General features: G+C 30.7%; 2 protein-coding genes and 1 pseudogene across 2 annotated transcripts; 1 reads left to right on the top strand and 2 right to left on the bottom strand.

The window, feature by feature from the left end:
* Positions 1-5,969: 5,969 nt before the first annotated feature.
* LOC108328060 (L10-interacting MYB domain-containing protein) lies at positions 5,970-9,680 on the top strand. Its single transcript, XM_017561843.2, has 5 exons — positions 5,970-6,082; positions 6,478-6,788; positions 6,894-6,987; positions 7,080-7,552; positions 8,965-9,680. The coding sequence occupies exons 2-5, from the start codon at positions 6,480-6,482 to the stop codon at positions 9,511-9,513; spliced, it is 1,425 nt and encodes a 474-aa protein (XP_017417332.2). The 5' UTR covers positions 5,970-6,082; positions 6,478-6,479; the 3' UTR covers positions 9,514-9,680.
* Positions 9,681-10,667: 987 nt separating this feature from the next.
* Positions 10,668-14,134, bottom strand: LOC108329728 (protein DEHYDRATION-INDUCED 19 homolog 3). Its single transcript, XM_017564079.2, has 5 exons — positions 13,846-14,134; positions 13,574-13,716; positions 12,144-12,221; positions 11,765-12,009; positions 10,668-11,021 (listed from the first exon to the last, which is right to left on the bottom strand). Exons 1-5 carry the CDS (start codon positions 13,919-13,921, stop codon positions 10,916-10,918), a joined length of 648 nt encoding a protein of 215 aa, XP_017419568.1. The 5' UTR covers positions 13,922-14,134; the 3' UTR covers positions 10,668-10,915.
* A 3,209-nt stretch (positions 14,135-17,343) lies between these two features.
* Positions 17,344-19,191, bottom strand: LOC108327634 (heavy metal-associated isoprenylated plant protein 39-like; annotated as a pseudogene).
* Positions 19,192-19,768: the final 577 nt, after the last annotated feature.

The following is a 19,768-nucleotide window of genomic DNA, read 5'->3' as shown; positions in this document are numbered from 1 at the left end:
CTGTTGAAAATTATGCTAAGGGTTTTCGAGAACCTTTAACATATTTTTAAAATTTTATAATAAAATAATTTAAAAAAGTTGTTAAATTTAAATATGTTATATTAAAATAAATGAATTATTTATTAATATTTAAATTTTAAAAAAAATTAAAAAAATATGTTAAATGATTTTTGAAAACTATTTTAACCTTCAACTATTTTTGAAAATAGTTTTGACCTTCAAATATTTCCAAAAACCATTTAAATCTTTAACTGTTTTCGAAAATTATTGAAGATTTTCATCACATATTTTTATGTAAAAATCATTAAAAAAACAAAAACAGAATTTGATTTTCTAAAAATCGAATTCTAATATATTTTGTAACAAAAATTATTGAAATAAGAAGTCAAAATTCAGTTTTCCCTGAATTCTAATCTCTTACAAAATTGTGCTATTAATGTAAATATTGATTACAATATGCTATTTGGTAAATTAAAAAAATTGTTATACAAGAGAAAAAATCATAATAAATCTTATAAGAGCGACATATCATTTTATTTAATTTGTATATGGTTAACACGATTTCAGTGTGATATGATTTAAATTAAAGTCAGTGTAATTCAATAGTTTTATATTTTACTTAGGCATTTTATATGATTTCATTTTAAATTAAAATATAAAATAAAAATTAACAGAATGAAATTATTCATAAGTCAAACAAGATGAACACAATTTCGCTTTAAAACGTTTAAAATTGTATTATATACACAATTTCTTTCACAGTGAAATTATATCATATAATCGCAATTTAACAATATTAAAATTTGTTCATTTTTATTGAAATTACACTAATACAAAAAAACATTTTGTTACCTGTCCTAAAACAATATAGCATCAAATACATGATATCTACGTGTGTATACACAGTGATCTTTTTTTAAAGTATAATAAAAAACTAAATATATGTTCATAATGAGTTTTTTTTCAAATATATTTTAATTAACCTTTTTAATATAATATATATATATATATATTAAAAACATTACCATATTATAATTACAATTTTTTTAAATGCATTTAGAGTATAACTTGTTAATAGTTTTTGTTAAAAAAATTAGTCTTGTCATATTTTTTTTCAAATCCGTTGATCAATAGATTAATCATATTCATTGGTGGTGTCGTTATCATGACTGGTAAAATAATAAATTAAAGTCGAGAATCTCTTAAAATGATTAATGTGAAGATTTTGAAAAGCATCTTCGTGGACTTTTTTTCACAGTATATAGCTTTATTTAATATTTGAGGTCTGCTATTGAAAAAACTTGATTTTTAGGGTAAAACTAACGTGTTATATCAGGCACATATCACTAAGTTCACTTATCTTTCTTTAGTTAGATATAAAAAATAAAGAATGTTTTGATGGGAAAATTGAGAGATTTTGCTTGAAGATAGCGAGCTTGGAGGTAGTTAGTCGCTTTATTCATAATATAAACACGTGATTTGGGTATGTAATCCCTCCTTATATTAAACAATATAATGAATATCCGATGCATGTTTAGTTGATTATATTAGAAAATTAAATGTAATAACATAGGCTAAGAGTATCTCTACTTAAAATAATCAATTAACTTATTATCGTCATATATATAGTATTAAAGATATATGATATTGTTTTTGAAAATATATTTTTTAATATTAAATAGAGGTAATTGTATTAATTTTTGGAACAATTATTGTTTTAATATTTGAATATTTAAATAATTAAAAAAAATTATTTGAATATAATAAGGTTATACTTTATTGTTAATCTGGATGATATTGGTGTGTTTTCTAAAAAAGTGACATAAAGGTTTTACTTTTCTCGTATGGAATGTGTGGATTGGAGAAACTTGATTTTGTTGGATGAAGTGTTACCCATTAACATTTTAGTTTTTTGAAAGTTATTGTATGGTGGTTTATCTATTGATTTGGAGGTTAAAAAAATAAATGTTTTATCCATGTATTACTTGTGTGGTAATAATGTTGAATTTTTCTCTCATTTATTATTTTATTGTTCTATTGTTATACTACTGTAGGTATGGTTAAATGAAAGTTTTCAGGATTTGTAGTTTTTTTCTTTGGATTTGGTTGTTCAATTATAAGGTCTCATTGTAATCATTTGTTTAAAGTGATTAAAGTGACTGAGATTATGTAGTTATTTGGATGATTTGGAAGATGAGGAATCATAATAAACTTTAGTATCAATTGTTATTTCTTATGTTATTTTTCAAATTAATAAATTAGTGCATATGACTGAAAATAAATTTAAGAAACATATGAGTAATATTGTCTCTGGTTTTTTGGTATTGAAATTTTTCAATATTCAAACTAGAGAAGGTGAAGTGGTTTCATTTATGAAAATAATATGGCAAATTCCATTTGCTAATTCGCATAAAGTAAAATATTGATGGTGCAACTTGTTGAAGTTTGTTATATTGTGTTGAGTTTGTTACTTTATATTTTCTTGAGTTTGTTACACAAATATTTAGGTTTTGTTGTTTAGTTTGTTTGTGTAATTATCTTTTGTTTTTGCTGGTATTTAAAAGTTTGGTTCATATTCAATAAAATATTCATTCATCAATATCTTTAAACATACTTCAATATTTCTACAAATTGGTATCAAAGCTCCATTTTCGAGCCTAATATAAAAAAGTTGAGTAAATCATAAAATGAGTGAGGATAAGAGTTTTGTACAACTTGGCATACCACATTTGTCGAAAATGCCAAAGTAAAGCGTTATGTTCTCCAAAAACTAAGAATAGATTTTGAAAATTTGGAAATTAAAGTAGGTGAACCCATAATCGAATATTTTGCTCGAGTTATGAATATAACAACCAAAATATTGTGTAATGGTGAATATATGAAGGAAGTTACTGTTGTCGAAAAAATTCTTAAAACTTTAACTATGAAATTCAATTACGGTGTTGTCTCAATTGAAGAATATAAGGACATTGATAAACTTACAAAGTTATCTAATTTTCCATGAACAAAAGTTTATTAGATAAAGTGGAGAAAAAAAATGAGGTCAAATAATTTTGGCACAAAGGGAAGGAGGAAGAGGAAAAGGAGGTGAGAAAGGAAGAAGAAGACAAGATTTCAATCGATCCATGATTAAATGTTTCAAATGCCACAAGCTAGGTCAATAAAAGTATGAATGTCCTTCGTTGGACAAGAAATTAATTATGCATAATTTGATGAAGAAAAAGAAATATTGATCATGTCTCATGTTGAGCTTCCTTAATGCCATATAAGGAAGGAAGATGTGTGGCTTCTTGATTTGGGATGCTCAAATCACATGTATGGGGACAAATCAAATTTTAGTTAGATGGATGAATCATTTAAATGTGTAGTAAAACTTGGAAACAACACAAAGATGAACATTTTTGGCAAGGAAAATGTGAAGTTGAATATCAATGATGTCATCCACGTGATACAAAAGATATGTGCCTGAGCTTAAGAATAATCTATTAAGCATTGACCAACTATTAAAAAAAACGCCAATTGTCATGTTTAAATCAGGAAGGTGCAATATATATCATCCCCACAAAGGATTAATCAATATATAACATCCCTACAAAGGATTAATCTTAGAAACCAAGATAACTTCAAACAGAATGTTTATATTGCTTGTAATGATTTAAACAATAAAAAATGTTTCAACACCACAAACAAGAGCTTCGTCATTTATGGCATTGTAGATATGTTCATCTTAGTCACAAGGTTTACAATTGCTTCATAAAGGTCTTATGTTGTTATGTGTATTGATTGCGTTCAAGACAAGCAACACCGTGACTCGATGTTATGTTTATCGAGGAGGAGTTTCACTAGAGAGATAAAACACCAATGAAACCTGAGTCCAATCACATAAGGAATTGACATCACTCTCAACCTACAACTTTAAGGCAATGGGTTAATGGGTATTCACCTTTATATGATGCTCATTTCTACTCAATGTGGAACATAGACTCATACTTGGATTCTCAACCGCCAATTCTTAAACAACGTCATTAGAGAGCAAGCCAAAAATTACAATTAATTCAAATAGACATTTGCGGTCCCATTACCAACATTTAATAGCCAAAAAAAAGTATTTCTTATGCTTTATAGATGACTATTTTAGAAAGGTTTTGGTATATTTCTTATTGGAAAAGTCACCAACATTCCATAATTTTAAGTGTTTTAAAATGCTTGTTGAAAAAGAAATTGGATTAGCCATTAATTAAACGATTTTTGTAAATTAAATGGGGTAAATAGGAAATTAACTAAAACTTGTTGGATCTATCGAAGAGGATGTTCACTAGGGAGATACAACATTAATAGACATAAGCCCTAACCACATAAGGGATTTATATAACTTTCTACCCAAAATGGGACTTACACTCACACTTGGAGTCCTAACAATCTCCCCCTTCAGGTTGAGTCTCTTCCACATTGATATACTTCCTGTACTGTACGGTCCTCCCTACCCCATATGTCGAACGGTCCTTAGGCCGACCACCAGGCCTACAACCCTGACCGACCACATGGTCCAGACCGAACGGCTATTCCTAGGCCGAACGGTTCCTCTTAGGCCGCCATCAGGCCTACAACCTTGGCCGACCACATGGTCCAGATCGAACGGCTATTCCTAGGCTGAACGGTTCCTCTTAGGCCGCCACTAGGCCAACAACCCTGGCCGACTAGGCCGACCACCCATATTGATCGACCGTCTTGGCTGACCAACCACTAGGCCGACCGCATGGTTAGATTATAAACAGTAATAGCTCATTAAAGCCCCTAATGAAAATTAAGGCGTGATTTGACCATCATCAGGCCCACAAAAGGTAAAAGCCTATTATAACTGGTATAAATAAAGGTCTCATGTATGATTTCAGGGGAGGTTGCATAATACATGCTCTACTTGCTATAATAACCACTCGGTCACTTTACCGACTTGAGCGTCGGAGTGCCTTTGACAAGCTGCGCACCCGGCTTAGAGAACAAGGAGGGAGAACAAATACTACAACTAGGATACGAAGAAGAGGAGAGAGTTCGCTCGGTCTTCGCCAGCATGTCCAGTCCTCAACAAACAGGTAACCATCCGGTTGGAGCGCCTGAAGTATTTATGTGACCCGTCCAGTTTTCAACGTCCGTCTGATCATCAAGGTGCCCTGTCTTCGGCACAACACATGGAGTGTTTTAAAATATATTTAAAGACTTAATGTTATTTTAAAATTATTTTTTAATATTATTTTCACGTACAACTTTAACCATTTAAAATACATTAAAGACATTATTTTAACATTAATTTTCTAGTTATACAGTTGTCAGTGCAATGCGATTTTTAATAATAGTAAATATGAAATGATTAAACATTACTTTAAAAGTATATAGTATTCATCAGAATCATCTTTATAATAAAAATTTAAAATATATATTTTTATAAAATAGTAGTAAATTCACACGGAGGATGAAAATGGTGTGATTTCGTAAACAATCAAATTAAAGTCTAAAAATTAATATACAAATGAATTTTATAAAAATACTCACTATAATTTAAAAATCCAATATATGGGGTTAATATTTTATAAAATCATAAATTGATAAATTAAAAAAAAATATTTTAAAAATTGTTGTAGAAAACTGATAATGATAGAGTAAAATTTGTAATTAAGAGTATTTATTATCAAACATTTTCTAAAACATGATTGAAGTATCGTTTTTTTTAAAACAGGTATATAAATTTATCTGCCCATTGTAATATTTATAACCTTAACAAATATTATTCTTTTTTGGTGTGTACATAATTTCTCACTGTTTTATCTCTCACTCATATAAAAAATTTAACAATATAAACATTCTTTATAATTTAATAATTTTTTATTATTTCAATCAGCTTTCCTTATCATAAAGATATACGAGCATAAATAAAAAATATTCTATATTTTTAGGAATATTATATGTTAGATTATATGATGATAACCCTAATAAGGTGAGGGTACAATCGTATCCCCCAACAGAGCAGGTTCAACCTTGCCCCGGAAATCACTATCCCTACCAAAGCAAACTTCAAACTCCTCACAAGGTGTTCCATTTATCATCCCATAGTTAATTGTTAATCTCAACACTCTTAATAGATACAAAATTTGGCACGATCTGTGTTCTTGTTGTGTTGGAAGAATTGTGATAGATGCTGTTCTCTTGTTCTTCTTCACATTCATCATAGCATTTTTTTTACCAGATTCTGAGGTCTCTTGTCAATAAGAGATTTTGGTTTCTACTTTTTAACTTTCATCAGTCTTTTGTTTTCAAAACGACAAATAATAAATTATTATTATTACTTGATTATCAACCGTGCTTATATATCCGAAAGATTACAATTATGCACGCCTTGAACAATGTATGTGCACTGGTTATGGCTCTGTCTGAAATACTCATCAACCTTGTTAGTGATACAATTCATCTTGTGTTACATTGTAGAAATGGCTCTGGGAAACGACACTGAACGCCTAAGAACAATTTGGTCACCCGAGATGGATCGTTATTTCATCGATCTTATGTTAGAGCAGGTTAGTCAAGGCCATGAAGTTGAGGATCATTTGTTTAGCAAAAAGGCGTGGAATTATATGTCTTCAAGGTTCAATGCTAAGTTCAATTTTCAGTTCGAAAAAGATGTTCTTAAGAACCGCCACAAAACGTTAAGGAATCTGTACAAGAGTATTAAGAACCTTCTTGGCCAACCAGGGTTTAGCTGGGACGAACAGCGAAATATGGTCATTGTTGATGATCAGGTTTGGGATGAATTTCTCAGAGTATCAAAATTTGAAATTATTTTAAATCTTTTCAACTCTACTAAAGGAGTTCATTGGTTTATTTTCTGCATAATAATAATGCAGGTAGATGTGAATGCGCTAACATGTGGAGTAAAAAAAAGTATACCCAATTTCAAAGACTTGTGCACTATTTATGGACATGTGGTGGAAGCGAAAGGTAGCGCTTGTTAAACACTAATTTGTATATATATGCTTGATGCTTAGGAGGTCCAGTTTATGTTTCGACATCTAATGAATGTGAATTTCCAGGTGATGCAGCACCTGAAGAGTTATCTAATTCAGGCAAAAAGGAAGCATTTGTTCCTTATGTATCAAAGGATATCAAGGCTGATGAAGACTGTGGAATCTCTACCTCGGATAAAGCAACCGATGATTGTGAACAAAGAGTGTCGAAGGAAACAACAACCACTTCTGGTACCCGGACCCGGACTTATTGGCAGCCACCCATGGATCGTTACTTCATTAACTTGATGCTTGCTCAAATGCAAAAAGGGAATCAATTTGATGGGGTTTTCAGCAAACAAGCATGGATGGAGATAATTTCATCATTCAATGAAAAATTTGGTTTTGAGTATAGTTTGGAGATTCTTAAGAACAGGCACAAAACTCTTAGAAGGCAATATAATTTAATTAAAAGCCTCCTTCAGTTGGATGGCTTTGCCTGGGATGAAACACGCCAGATGGTTATTGCCGATGATTGTGTCTGGCAAGATTATATTAAGGTGCGTATTAATTGAATCTGCTGGTAAAATCGAACCTCTTTGGACATACACTTAGAAGTATAATTTGTTATATTGCCAACGAGAGTTGCCTGTCTTCACCCGAGTTCCCTTTTACGATGATTTAAGGAGTTATGGTTTTGAGTGAAGTCTTATTTTTTATTGTTGGAAGTAATTTATTTTCCTGAAAATAATTGTATCTACCCATTTGTTTTCCGTTGTCTATTATAATGAATTTAGTAATAGATTCTCACTCTTCTCTGCAAGTTAAAAGGGCAAAATCTGCATATTTCATAAATTCTGTAAGACTCAAGAGTGTTTCTGGTGGTAAAGGTGTAAAGCAGATATTTGTAGGAAGGTTTTAATTTTCATTTTGTGATAATTTGTTATGATATGGGAGCAATAGGATCAATAAAAATATTTATTTTTCCTCCTGCCAAAATTTGTCCTTCTTCACTGCTTCGTATAAGATAAAATACACTGGAATAAGAAAATGAGAATATGATCATCTCTTGATTACTCCTAACATTTGATTTAGGTACTTAATTCAATCCCATAAAACCAACATGCAAGGAAAGAGTTGTCTAAGTTTTACAAGGACTAAATTTGTCATATCACTAATTAATCTGGGATTTCAATTCATTGAGACCAACGCCTTAGTGACTGCACTTTGTGATGCTTTACTCAGCCATTTTGGTCTGCCCCTTTGTAGGTAGTCCTTTTTGAGCTATGGGTCACAAACTTGACAGGTTAGAGTTAAAGCAGGCTAAGATGATTGCAATTAAGGTGCATTTTCAACCCTTAAATTATGTGAAAGTAGATATTAAAGATCCTACTTCAACTAAAGATATGACTAAATTATATAAATTAGTGCAAACCTGACACTTTACTTGGAGGTTTTGTAAAGTTAAATTAGATTTAAAATCTATTTTATAAGAAGAGGAATAGACAGAATATACCGTGTAGGGGATCAAACTCTGTAGTTAGTCCCACATTTTTTAATAGGTGTTTATTTCTTTCTTGCAAACTTACAAGAGATGTTTTAAATCATAAAAGGTTTTACAATAATATACTGTCCTCATTGGCAAAACTTGTGAGCTAATACAAGCTAAATAAATTTGTTCACTCTAGAATGTGGACTGTCTTGAGATGAGATATCAAGAAGGGTAGAATCTCTTTGCTGAACTGAGGACTCCTAGGTTCATTTTATTTTTCTAGATTCAAAGTAAAAACAAATGCTACTCACTTCATTTTCCTTTATTCCATGTACTTAAAGCCATGCAATGGTTGTATTTCATATATATCAGCCTTCCCATTCTCATTCTTACCTAGCATGCCTTAGGAAATTCCAATACTTATGATATATTAATCATCTAATTTTACAAGGTTTTAAAACTTTTGACGTGTCTGTGCAGGTTCACCCGGATGCACGACAATATATGACTCGACCTTTGCCATACTATAAAGATTTGCGTGTCATATATGATCCAAGTTTTGATGAAAAAGAATATCCTTTGCCTCCAGATAGGCATCAAAATGCAATTGATTTTAAGATCGAGTGCCCTTCAACATCTAACACTGCTCAGCCTCCAATTACAACCAATTCTAATGAAGAACAATTTAGTGGTGTCATTGAGTTACATTATATAGGTCAGAAACAGAAGTGCCAATTGGAGAAATTTTCTAATTCTACAAGTCCTAAAAGATTAAGGAATGATGAACAAGGCATGGCTGCTGCACTCCATGAGATGGCAGCTGTAGTTTCAACGGTGTCTGCAAAAAAGAATGATACCTCAATATCAATAGAGAACGTCATAGAAGCAGTTCAAGCATTGCCTGATATGGATGATGACCTGGTTTTGGATGCTTGTGATTTCTTGGAGGATGAAAGAAAAGCTAAAACATTTCTTGCATTGGATGCCAAGCTTAGAAAGAAATGGTTGATTAGGAAACTTCGCACATAGGTGTATCCTACGCCCCCATTCATATTTCGTTTGTTATTGATTTTGGTCCATATTCTTTAAGTTATAGCTGATTATGTTTTTTTTGGGAGGATTCTAAGCAAATTAGTGCTACTAATAATTTTGATGATAGAATAGTATTTTGGAACGCAAATTAATTTGTATATTCATCATATATAGTTAATGACTGCAAAAAATGCATTTATATCTAGCCATACTCAGGTTATGTGAAAGGAAAGTGTTTCAAAAACTTGCATCCTTCAATTGATTGATAACCTGATAGGAACAATATATTTAGTGTACTGAGATAGCATAAAACCCGACGGCGACAACTCACAAAACAAGGAAAGTAGGATACGAAGGGTAGACAAATGCAGAGCTTTGAGGGTCTGCACCTACTGCTGTTTAACTCATTCAATGGTTATTCCCCTCATCACTACCTTTCTCTTCTGATTTTCTTTGCCTTGCTTACTCTTTTCTTTTCCTTCCTAGTTTCTACCCTCCTTGCTACATAAACAAGGTTTATCAACCCAATTCTCTCCTATGCCCTTTACTGACATTTCCCACATGTTCTGGCATATGATCCTTAACATAATCCCTTCCGTGAAAGTTTATCGTCACAACTGTTATTCCAGTTTATCAGGGGTATCATAATGACAGTTCTAGTTTTGACTAAGGTCTCATATTTTAGTTTGATGCCCTTTTGAACACTGGTCCTTATAACGTTACTCGCTACTTCATTCTACAGACATGCACCCGTCATTTTATATTTTTGGAAATGTTGTTTTTACATATTTGTTGTATATAATTCCGTTTTGTGTGGTGGAATTGGAAAAGAGTACTCTAATAAATTTTCCCGTTTTACAAACTAGAAAAATACGGGAAGACGGTATAATATTACTTTTTATCTTTCTCATTTTCCACTAAAAAAATCCAACTAGCGTTAAGCATTATTGGAGTATAATAGCCGCTATTGCTATATAACTCGCAAGGCCTTGTCAACAGATTAAGCAAATTGCATATTTGAAAAAATCAGTTGGTCAGATAGGTACCAGAACAACTCATCATTATTGGCACACTTTTATCACATTATTTAGTTATAGCAAATAGTAAGAGGAAGGCATTAAGCTACTACATATGTTATTACAACGAAACACAAAATTCTGAGAAACTACGAGTTCGTACGCAATTGTTATAAACCAATAATGGCATTGTCTTGAATATACATGACATTTAATTCCTACATATAGCTTACTTCTCTATACTAGGTCTATCTCAGTGCCATACAGCAGAAAAAAACATTGGTCCTATGACTAAGAATAATTTCCAAGATTGAAAATACTATATATTTCCTTTTTTTACCCATTGAATTGAAACTAGCAACTGATGTCCTTAACTGTCTCAATCAGAAGTCAGAATCAAGGATAGTAGACACCAAAAGTCCCTGTACAAATTTACTGCGCTGTGCTTTCTCTATTTGGTCTTTGTCAGATAAATATGGCTGAACATCCCTGCAATAATTAAAATATTAGGTACATATTTAAGCGAAAGATGAAAGTAGTTACGCAAAATTAAACATCTCATAAATAGGTACAACGTCAAACAAGAGCAAGTCAACAAGAATATAATTAATGTCTTATTAAAAGGTACAAGTAACAAAAGTAACCATTTTCGCTGAGGCCCTAACCTCAACAAAGTGTAGAAAGAAACAAAAAAAGACCAGCGTGTTTTTGGGAACTTGCATATGCAGCCAAGTTTTCGGTTTGAACCATCATTTGCCTCAATGTACCTACCTATACTAGATGTAGAAGGATGTGATCCTGACAAAGAACACTTAAATGGCCCCCTGATTGGTTTATTATCATCACTACCGCGGAGCTACAGCTTTAATTGCATTAATCTAAAAGTTACTTGAAAAGAACAATCATATCCAACTGTTGTAGAGGATGCTTCCAATGATTTCAGGTGGTCTGCCTGTTTTGAATATTTATAGATTATTGCTTCAAAAAGTGAAAGGTGGTCTGCGAAAGATTATTGCTTCAACGGATGAAACATGGTCTTGAAAAATCAAGTTTTTTGGTACTGTTAACCATCTAAAAATAGGATTTTGCCTTTTTTTGGTCTCAAAACTTGACATTTTTCATTCACAAACTCTATAATGATGGATCAAAAATAAATGTGATTTCATGGTTGATGTTTGACAGTGCATGAAAAATGCGAAATGACAAATAGTAAATAGAGTGATACTTCATACCTTTCTAACACTTTATCATTTGAGTGCACTTCTTCAACGCTTATTTCACTTGAAGAATCTGGCAGCACATTTTCACATTCATCAACAGCAGATGCACCATACAAAAATGACAGCCATGGATCACTTGATGTGTTGGAGGTAGACATCCCGGGAGATAACCCAGAAGAAAAATCTGGTTTACCCTTTCTTGAAAAGGAAAGATCTGGGTAGGATTCATCTTTGTACCATTTTGATTTCAGCTGACTGTAATCTCCAGTAAAGGAAGTACATAGTTGAATAAAGGACAAAGACTTTGGTAACAAGGAGACAAAAGGGCAACAAACTAATACGATTTATCAATAAATAAAATCATTCCTATCAATCAGATCAGAAAGGATATCTTAAACAAGTTTCCATGTTGTGCTGCTATATGATCAACGACATTTGACCCAATCCACACGGTACACACAGGACAAATCTGCATGAGCAAACAGAGATAGAGATAGCTGAGTGCAATTCAACAAGCACAAAATAGATAGTAATGAAAATTGCAAGCAAATTGAGAAATAAATCAATTGTCTAAGAAAATAGTATATACACACAACTGAATTTTAATCCTATTGCAAGTAGCCAGTATAAACTTCTAAATCCGCCAACTGAACCTAAAATTGGGATAAATACTACAACAGATAATTTTATATCCCTTTCTTACAAGATTTGTAAATTATGTGACAATCATGCATGGTCCGTCTAACACACTTGTAACATCCCTCATAGCCAATTTGAAATAAAAACATGATAAATAAATTAAACGTTTTTATATTATAGAAACTATCATTCAATGAAAAGCACATTAGTGATCTAAAAGCACTAGGAATTGTTTGACAGATCTGGTTTGTTTATCATAGTTTGAGGGTGAAGAGGAGTTGCACAATTGAAGGATTTAAAAGTTCACAGTGGTTACTTGCAATCTCTCTAAAGTCCAACTGGGGCGTGTGTGTGTTTGCCTAGTCATACTTAAATCAACCGACAATAAAGTAACATCATCAACTTTACATGGGAGCTCATTCTAGATGTGGCAAAGATCTAAATCGAAATCATGTGCAGTAACCACTTCAGGTTCTACAAGCTAAGATCTTGTCAGGAACCACATCTTTAAGGGCTTCTGCATAGATGCAAGATATATAAAAAGCCAATAAGAATGTCATAAAAAGGTTTCACTTTGCAAAATCACATCAATGGATAGCTCCAAAAATTGTTATTAATCGTGAACTAGAAGTAATAATGGATATTTTCAGAGGCAATAGAATGCAGAAATGCAAAGGTCAATTTGAAAAGCTGTCTCAATTTATCAAAGGAAAATTTCAGGTCCGTTGTCCGCAATGATGACAAGGAAGCTATTGACTTAAATTACAAGCATTATAAACATGGCCGATGATAATCACGAGGTAATTTTTGTAATAAAAATACATGCAATTTGTTCGATACAATTAACATATTTCAAATGAAACTACCAGCACTGGCTTCCTAAGTACTTTGTGAATTTTCTGTTCAATAAATCAATTATAAAGTTAATAACTACGAAGGAACTTTCTTGCAAAGCACCAAAGCACCCAATCTGAATGAGATTGTTTCAAAACTATAAGGCTAACAATGAACTGCGATATATCTCTATTAAAACATACTAACTACGATAAATTAACCATGGCCAGGCAGCAATAAAGAAGCATCAACAACAACGTAAAGGGAATGGAAAAAGTTCCTATGCAAAGCTAAAAAAAAAAAAAATACTAAAGGGGAATAAATTAAGGTGAAAGATAAATCAAATACCGCAGACTTGGCTTCTGCCGGATGGTCCAAGTCAAGATGGCAACATAGCTCAAGAAGATCAAAATCATCTGCGCAAAAAGGGCATGGATAAGCCGTCCTAAAATCCTCATCCCCATTGACCTCATCAAAATCGATGAAAAGCTCTGTTTCAACGACCAAAAGAAAAAAGGTTAAACATTTAGCCAGAACAGACGCCCCACAAAACCAAAACCAACAAAAACAGTATCCACAAGACTGGATTGAACAAAACGAGGTTTGAAATAAGAAATCACCGAAGTGTGACTTGAGCCTGGATTGGTAGCTTTTGGAGGCAGTAGAGCGGCCAAAACTGAAATTCTCGTCTTCCATTGACTTGCGCTAAGTAGTAAGTACAGGCACAGAGGAAAAAATAAAAGGGTATTTGGGCTACACGGTAAAGTTGTCTGAGGAATCGTTGTTGTGTTTTCTTGTGGGTGCCGGTGTAGGATGGGAGTGGTGTGTAGTATATTTATATTTATATATAATGTTACTGTCAAGGGAAATAGGACGAGGAAAATACTAGGGACTTTCGGTTTAGGATTGTGCGTGGTTGTTGCGTTGGGATCCTTAGCCCACACGAATTCTTGTTATTTCAAATTTACCCAAACGCCCTCCATGGCCCTCTGCACCACCTCCACATCTTAATGCAGCCTCCCTTATAGGCCTAAACCCATTCAAATCTATTATGATTACCCGATAATAGGCATCAACGGGATGAGGAAGAATGTTTTTATGGAATCATAGATTGCATTTTCACATATCACATCACATTTGTTGGAATATTTGGGATGGAAAAATAAGAATAACAAAAATATATTTATATCTATTACTACAAATCTATCACAAATATAAGTATACACAAATATTCCTTTTAAAATACACAAATATTATATAAAATATACACATAACCCAAACAATATATACAAATACACAAATACAATTTATAATATAGATCACCCTAATCCCTTATATTATTTTTCAATATTTTTATAAATACTTTTAGCTTTAATATTTTTTTTTATTTATTTTCATTCACTTTATTTAATAGACTATTTTCTTCGAATTCACTTTATTTAATATAAGACTGTTTTCTTCGGATGTTCAATGTAATTATTACTTCAGTAAATTATGTTTAATTTGATTATTTTTAATGACGTCATCTAAATTGTTAACTGAAGATGAAGTTAGTGATTTTTTAAAAAATTTCAAAATTTTTTTAATTAATAAATAAAATTGTTCACATATTAAGTCTATGTCACATGACAATAGTAATATCATATGTCAAGTTAGTGTCACTAAGTGTAAAATTAGATCAGTGTCATGTATTATATACATTCTTAATTTTCGTTAATTTTGTTCAATTTAATATCAAATTACGTTAATTTTGTTCAATTCAGTCCATATTTTAAATTCCAAAATATTTTTTTTTAAGAAATTTATATGAAAAATTCTTCATTACTTTTAAAATAAAAAAAATCATTATTTTAAAATTAAAAGGAAAAATCTTCATTATTTTTAAAATTAGAAGAAAAACTCATTATTATTTTTAAAATTAGAAGAAAAATTCAAATTTATTTTTAAAATTAAAAGGAAAAATCTAATTCATTTTTAAAATTAGAAGATAATTTTTTTTTAAAATTAAAGAAAAAATTTCATTACTTTTAAACCATCTCTAAACTTATTTTTATATGAAAAAAAATCTAACATAAATATAATAATTATATTTCAATAATATACTTAGAGTTGGTTTAACCGTAATGAAAAGAAAAATATTTAATAAAAATGTGAATTTTAATAAAAAATAAATTTGATCTTAATTTAGAAAATGACAATATTATGATTAAATTAAATAAAATTAACAAAAATCAAAACTAGATTGAACAAAATTAATGAAAATTGAGACTAAATTGAATATAAGACAATGACATGCAATATTAATACTGACTTGACATATGAAACGATGACATATTTAATACGTGACACTGATATTGCCACATAGCACAATGTTAATTTAACACGTAAAAATCTTTTCTTTTTTAAATTAAAAAACACACACAAAACGTATTATTCATCTTTAGTTAGCAATTTTGACGATATTGGAAAAATATTAAATTGAGCATAACTAACTAAAATATGAAACAAAAGAGTATTTAAACCATATTCTTATAATCATTAAAGTAAGAATGAGAGTTCAAATATGAGTCATAATTAAAGTTGTTCTTACAAGATCAAGATTATATTGTAAAAACTTCACAAAAAGTTTTCTCTTCTCAATTCAAAATGTTATCAAATACAGATATCATCTAAGTTGAGAATGGAAGTTTGTAAAAGATACTTCAACATCAAGACACCAGTGTGACATAAGATAACAATAAATGTTATAATAATAAATACATAATTAATTACTTATTAGATTAGGTTTATGGGTCCGAAGGAAAAAAATTGTTGTCAACATCTAAACCAGTAAAATTGAAGTAAAATAAATCATATTACCAGATGAAATATATAAGTCAAAATATAAATAAATATATATATATATATATATATATATATATATATATTTTAAATTATAATAAATTTTAGTGAAAACACCCGCATATGTATTTTTTTATGATAATAAAACTATTATTATTACTATTGTTAATATTATGATTATAAAATTAAATACAATTTTTTATAATTTTATTGTAAATGATTTTTATGTATTATATATATATATATATATATATATATATATATATATATATATTTTATAATAGAAAGATTATTAAATTTAAAAAAATGGTTAGATTGAAAAAACGATTAAGTTTTAGAAAATGATAAAATTAATGTAATAATTATTTTAATTTTAAAAGAAAAAATTTAAAGAAAAAATTTGAAAAATAAACGTGGATACGAAAAAACAAAATTTATTTAGGTATAGATATTAATGTTATTCTCAAATACACATGAAAAAAAAAAAGGAGTTTTCAACTTTTGAAACTGACAAAAAAAATTAAGTTAAACCCCTTTAGTTGTCTTTATGTAAAGTTTTCCTAGTTTGATCCTCATTCTTTTAAAATTTCCAATTGAGTCCTAAATAGTATTAATTTGAATCAATTGGGTTCTTACTGTTAAATTTGGCTTAACGGGGCTAAGTTTTTGCTGAGGTTGGAAGTTGACGTGACAAGTTTTTTAAACCTGGCATTCACAGAGCTCTACGTGGAATTTAAAAACATTTTAACATTTTGATTAAAAAATTAAAAAAAAAAGTCATCTTCCATTACAGCCAAGCACCATTCAGAACCAGAGAACCCAATCGCGCAAAACCTCCATCATCTTCCTCGTGCACCATCAACCTGTAATCAAGTAACCACAAAATCAAAATCGTGAGTGTGCCATGTTCACTTTAATTCATCTCCTTCCATCCAGCACCACGAAGGCAAATCGCCACCATGGCCAACGTAACCAGTGCTCAAGCTCTTCGCACGCAACCGAACTCATCATCATCTATTTTCTTCTCCATTAAACCATTTCAAACCTGTAAAGAGAAAACAAAATCACAAATATGAAAACTCCCAAATTAGTCACAAACCCTAAATCACGCTAGACACAAAACGCGAGACTTTCAAATCTTCATAAAACCAATTTCAATTCAAAGCCTACAATTGAAACCCCTAGAGAAGGTAGAAACCAAAACCACTGACAGCGTTAGGGTGAACCAGTCAGAGATCGAGATTCGGCGCCGCCTAAAGCTTCATGGCACTGTAACATCAAAATTAGACAATGACACAACCATTGGGATCCTCTTCCACACTTATGGCACTGTAATATGGATTGTAATGTGGTTTCATATGATAATAATAGCCATAAGTTTGATAGAACTTGAGTGGATCTGGAACAATTTCTTTTGTGGAATCTTTCTTTTCATCTTCCTTCTTTTTATCATCCTTTTTAGGTTCTTCTTTCTTTTCCTCTTTCGCTGCTCCAACAGAAACTATTTCAGTGTGACAAAACTTCCTTAGCTTTGCAACTACTTGTACTGAATCAATGTCCCCAATTAAGGTTAATTTCTTGTCATTTCATATCCACAGAAACTGACTCCACACCTGCAACAGTATTTCAAATACGATTTTAGTAATTGAGTCATTGATGCTATATTATCTAGACTTCATGTCTTGAAACAAAGACCAGTTTCATTCAAGCTAATTCAACCGAATTGAGTAAAAGAAAACCAGCTTTGCCTGTACTACAATATTATCTTTTCATTTTTTATATCCTCACTTTTGTCCCCTCAGTTTGTTTGAGCATTGAAAGCAGAGAAGCTAAAGAGATGAGGAACTCGAGAATTTGAAATCTAATTGAATACCTAAAATTCCAGAGACAACCTTCATTACTTTTTGCTTGATTTTGTCTTCATGTACATCCACCTTCAACACAACTTTCTGTTTCAGCAAAATCAAGCATTTGTTGGACCTCTCTTAGAACACTCTCACAGGGGAACTACCACATGCAATAGCCTATTTGCGTCTCTATTCTCTCAACCTAAATGACAACCTTCTCGGGGAAAATTCCTGAAATTTTAGCTTCAAATCCCAACCTGCATCAGCTGAAACTCTTCAACAACAGCTTCATCGGGAAACTTCCACGAGATCTAGGACAAAACTCAGATATACAAGATCATTTCGAGCGTCTAATTACGTCCGCGAATCGCTTCTCAGGAACACTCCCTAAGCAATACGATTTGACAAACCTCCAACCGCTTGCGTTTGCTGGCAGAGAAGGCCCACCGCACCGTTGACGAGGTATAAAGTAGGGCTAGGAATACTGTAGAGAGAGAAAAAAAAATTAAAATGTTTTTTTTTATCAAATTCCACGTGAGAATGCCACGTTTCAAAAACTAGTCATGTCAATATTCCAACTCATCAAAAATTTAATTCCGTTAAGTCAATTTAACGGTAGGGATCTAATTGACTCAAATTAGTACTATTTAGGACTCAAATGAGAATTTTAAAAGAAGAGAAATTGAAAAAACTCTATTTAAATAAAGACAACTAAAGAGGTTTAACCAAAATATTACTGAGATATATTTGTACAATTTTTTTTTACAAGGATTTTTGTGAAAAAAAAATATTTTTTCGTGTGAATTACATAATGTCAACTTATAAATAATTTCTTAAAATATATAAATATTTTAATAAAAATTCTTATAAAGACTCATCCACTGAAAACCAGTTCGGATTTTGAAGGTTTAAAGATATAAAAAATGTGTCATACAGATAATTTTGTAATTTACTAATAAAATATCAAACATTAACCATATTTCAATCTTACTTTCTTAAATTTAAATAATGAATAAATGTATTAAAAAGTAAAAGATTTCTTAAACATTGAATTCAATAAAAAGTATTTTAAATAAATACACACACACACCATTATAATTTTACACACTTAATATAATTAATAATAAATACGACGCTTCATCGCTAAAATAAGTTTTTTAGGCTTAAAAGTATACTAAATTCCAATCCTTACTCGTAGTAATTTATACTTGCAACAATGTAAATTTGTAGCCTCTCTATCTTTTGGATGTTGGTTAAATTATACCCTCTAGCTTCCATTGCTTTTCTCAATTTAATTTGTATTCTCTTAAGAAAAGTTAAGCTTTGATTTCTAATGTCAACATTAGAAGAAAAATAATTGAAGATATAAAATTGTTTAGAATTTTTTTGGGTGGTAATAAATCATCACAAAAATCTAGCTGAAGATTAAAATAGTTTGAATAGGACTATTTTATTCAGTACTGACAAATTTTTCTTATCATTCTGATTTCTATAAGAAAAAATATTTTACAGGTTTTATTCATAGACAATATAACGATTATCAATGCTTTTTAAGATTTTTTGGTAAAGAAGAAGAAAGGTAAAATCACATCTCAAAATTAATTATTTGAAATGTTTGAATATACAAAGGAAAAACAAAACATTTAAAAGGATAGAAAAAGAGTTAATCTTCCAATACTAGGAAAGAAAATGGAAAGGGAAGGTTTAAGAAAGTATAGACAAAAATGTTTCTTTTAATATCAGATTTGCCTTTTGCTTTTGTGAAGTATTTATGTTGTTTTGTACATAAGCATACCTTTTTCTTATATTTTTCACTCAATCAGTCGTCATATAAATGATTTCACTCTATTCTTCG

This window comes from Vigna angularis, chromosome 2, assembly GCF_016808095.1.
Source record: "Vigna angularis cultivar LongXiaoDou No.4 chromosome 2, ASM1680809v1, whole genome shotgun sequence".
Taxonomy (NCBI): Eukaryota; Viridiplantae; Streptophyta; class Magnoliopsida; order Fabales; family Fabaceae; genus Vigna; species Vigna angularis.
The sequence above is the reverse complement of the archived record's forward strand: the minus strand, read 5'-3'. Positions and strand labels throughout refer to the sequence as shown.

Bases quoted from the DNA above. Each gene is read 5' to 3' on its own strand.
- LOC108328060 (XM_017561843.2), top strand. From the start codon at position 6,480: ATGGCTCTGGGAAACGACACTGAACGCCTAAGAACAATTTGGTCACCC. The intron at 6,789-6,893 runs GTTTGGGATGAA...ATAATAATGCAG, and splicing joins TGGTCATTGTTGATGATCAG to GTAGATGTGAATGCGCTAAC. The intron at 7,553-8,964 runs GTGCGTATTAAT...GTGTCTGTGCAG, and splicing joins TCTGGCAAGATTATATTAAG to GTTCACCCGGATGCACGACA.
- LOC108329728 (XM_017564079.2), bottom strand. From the start codon at position 13,921: ATGGAAGACGAGAATTTCAGTTTTGGCCGCTCTACTGCCTCCAAAAGC. The intron at 13,717-13,845 runs GTGATTTCTTAT...TCGTTGAAACAG, and splicing joins CAGGCTCAAGTCACACTTCG to AGCTTTTCATCGATTTTGAT. The intron at 11,022-11,764 runs GTATGAAGTATC...TAATTATTGCAG, and splicing joins AATGATAAAGTGTTAGAAAG to GGATGTTCAGCCATATTTAT.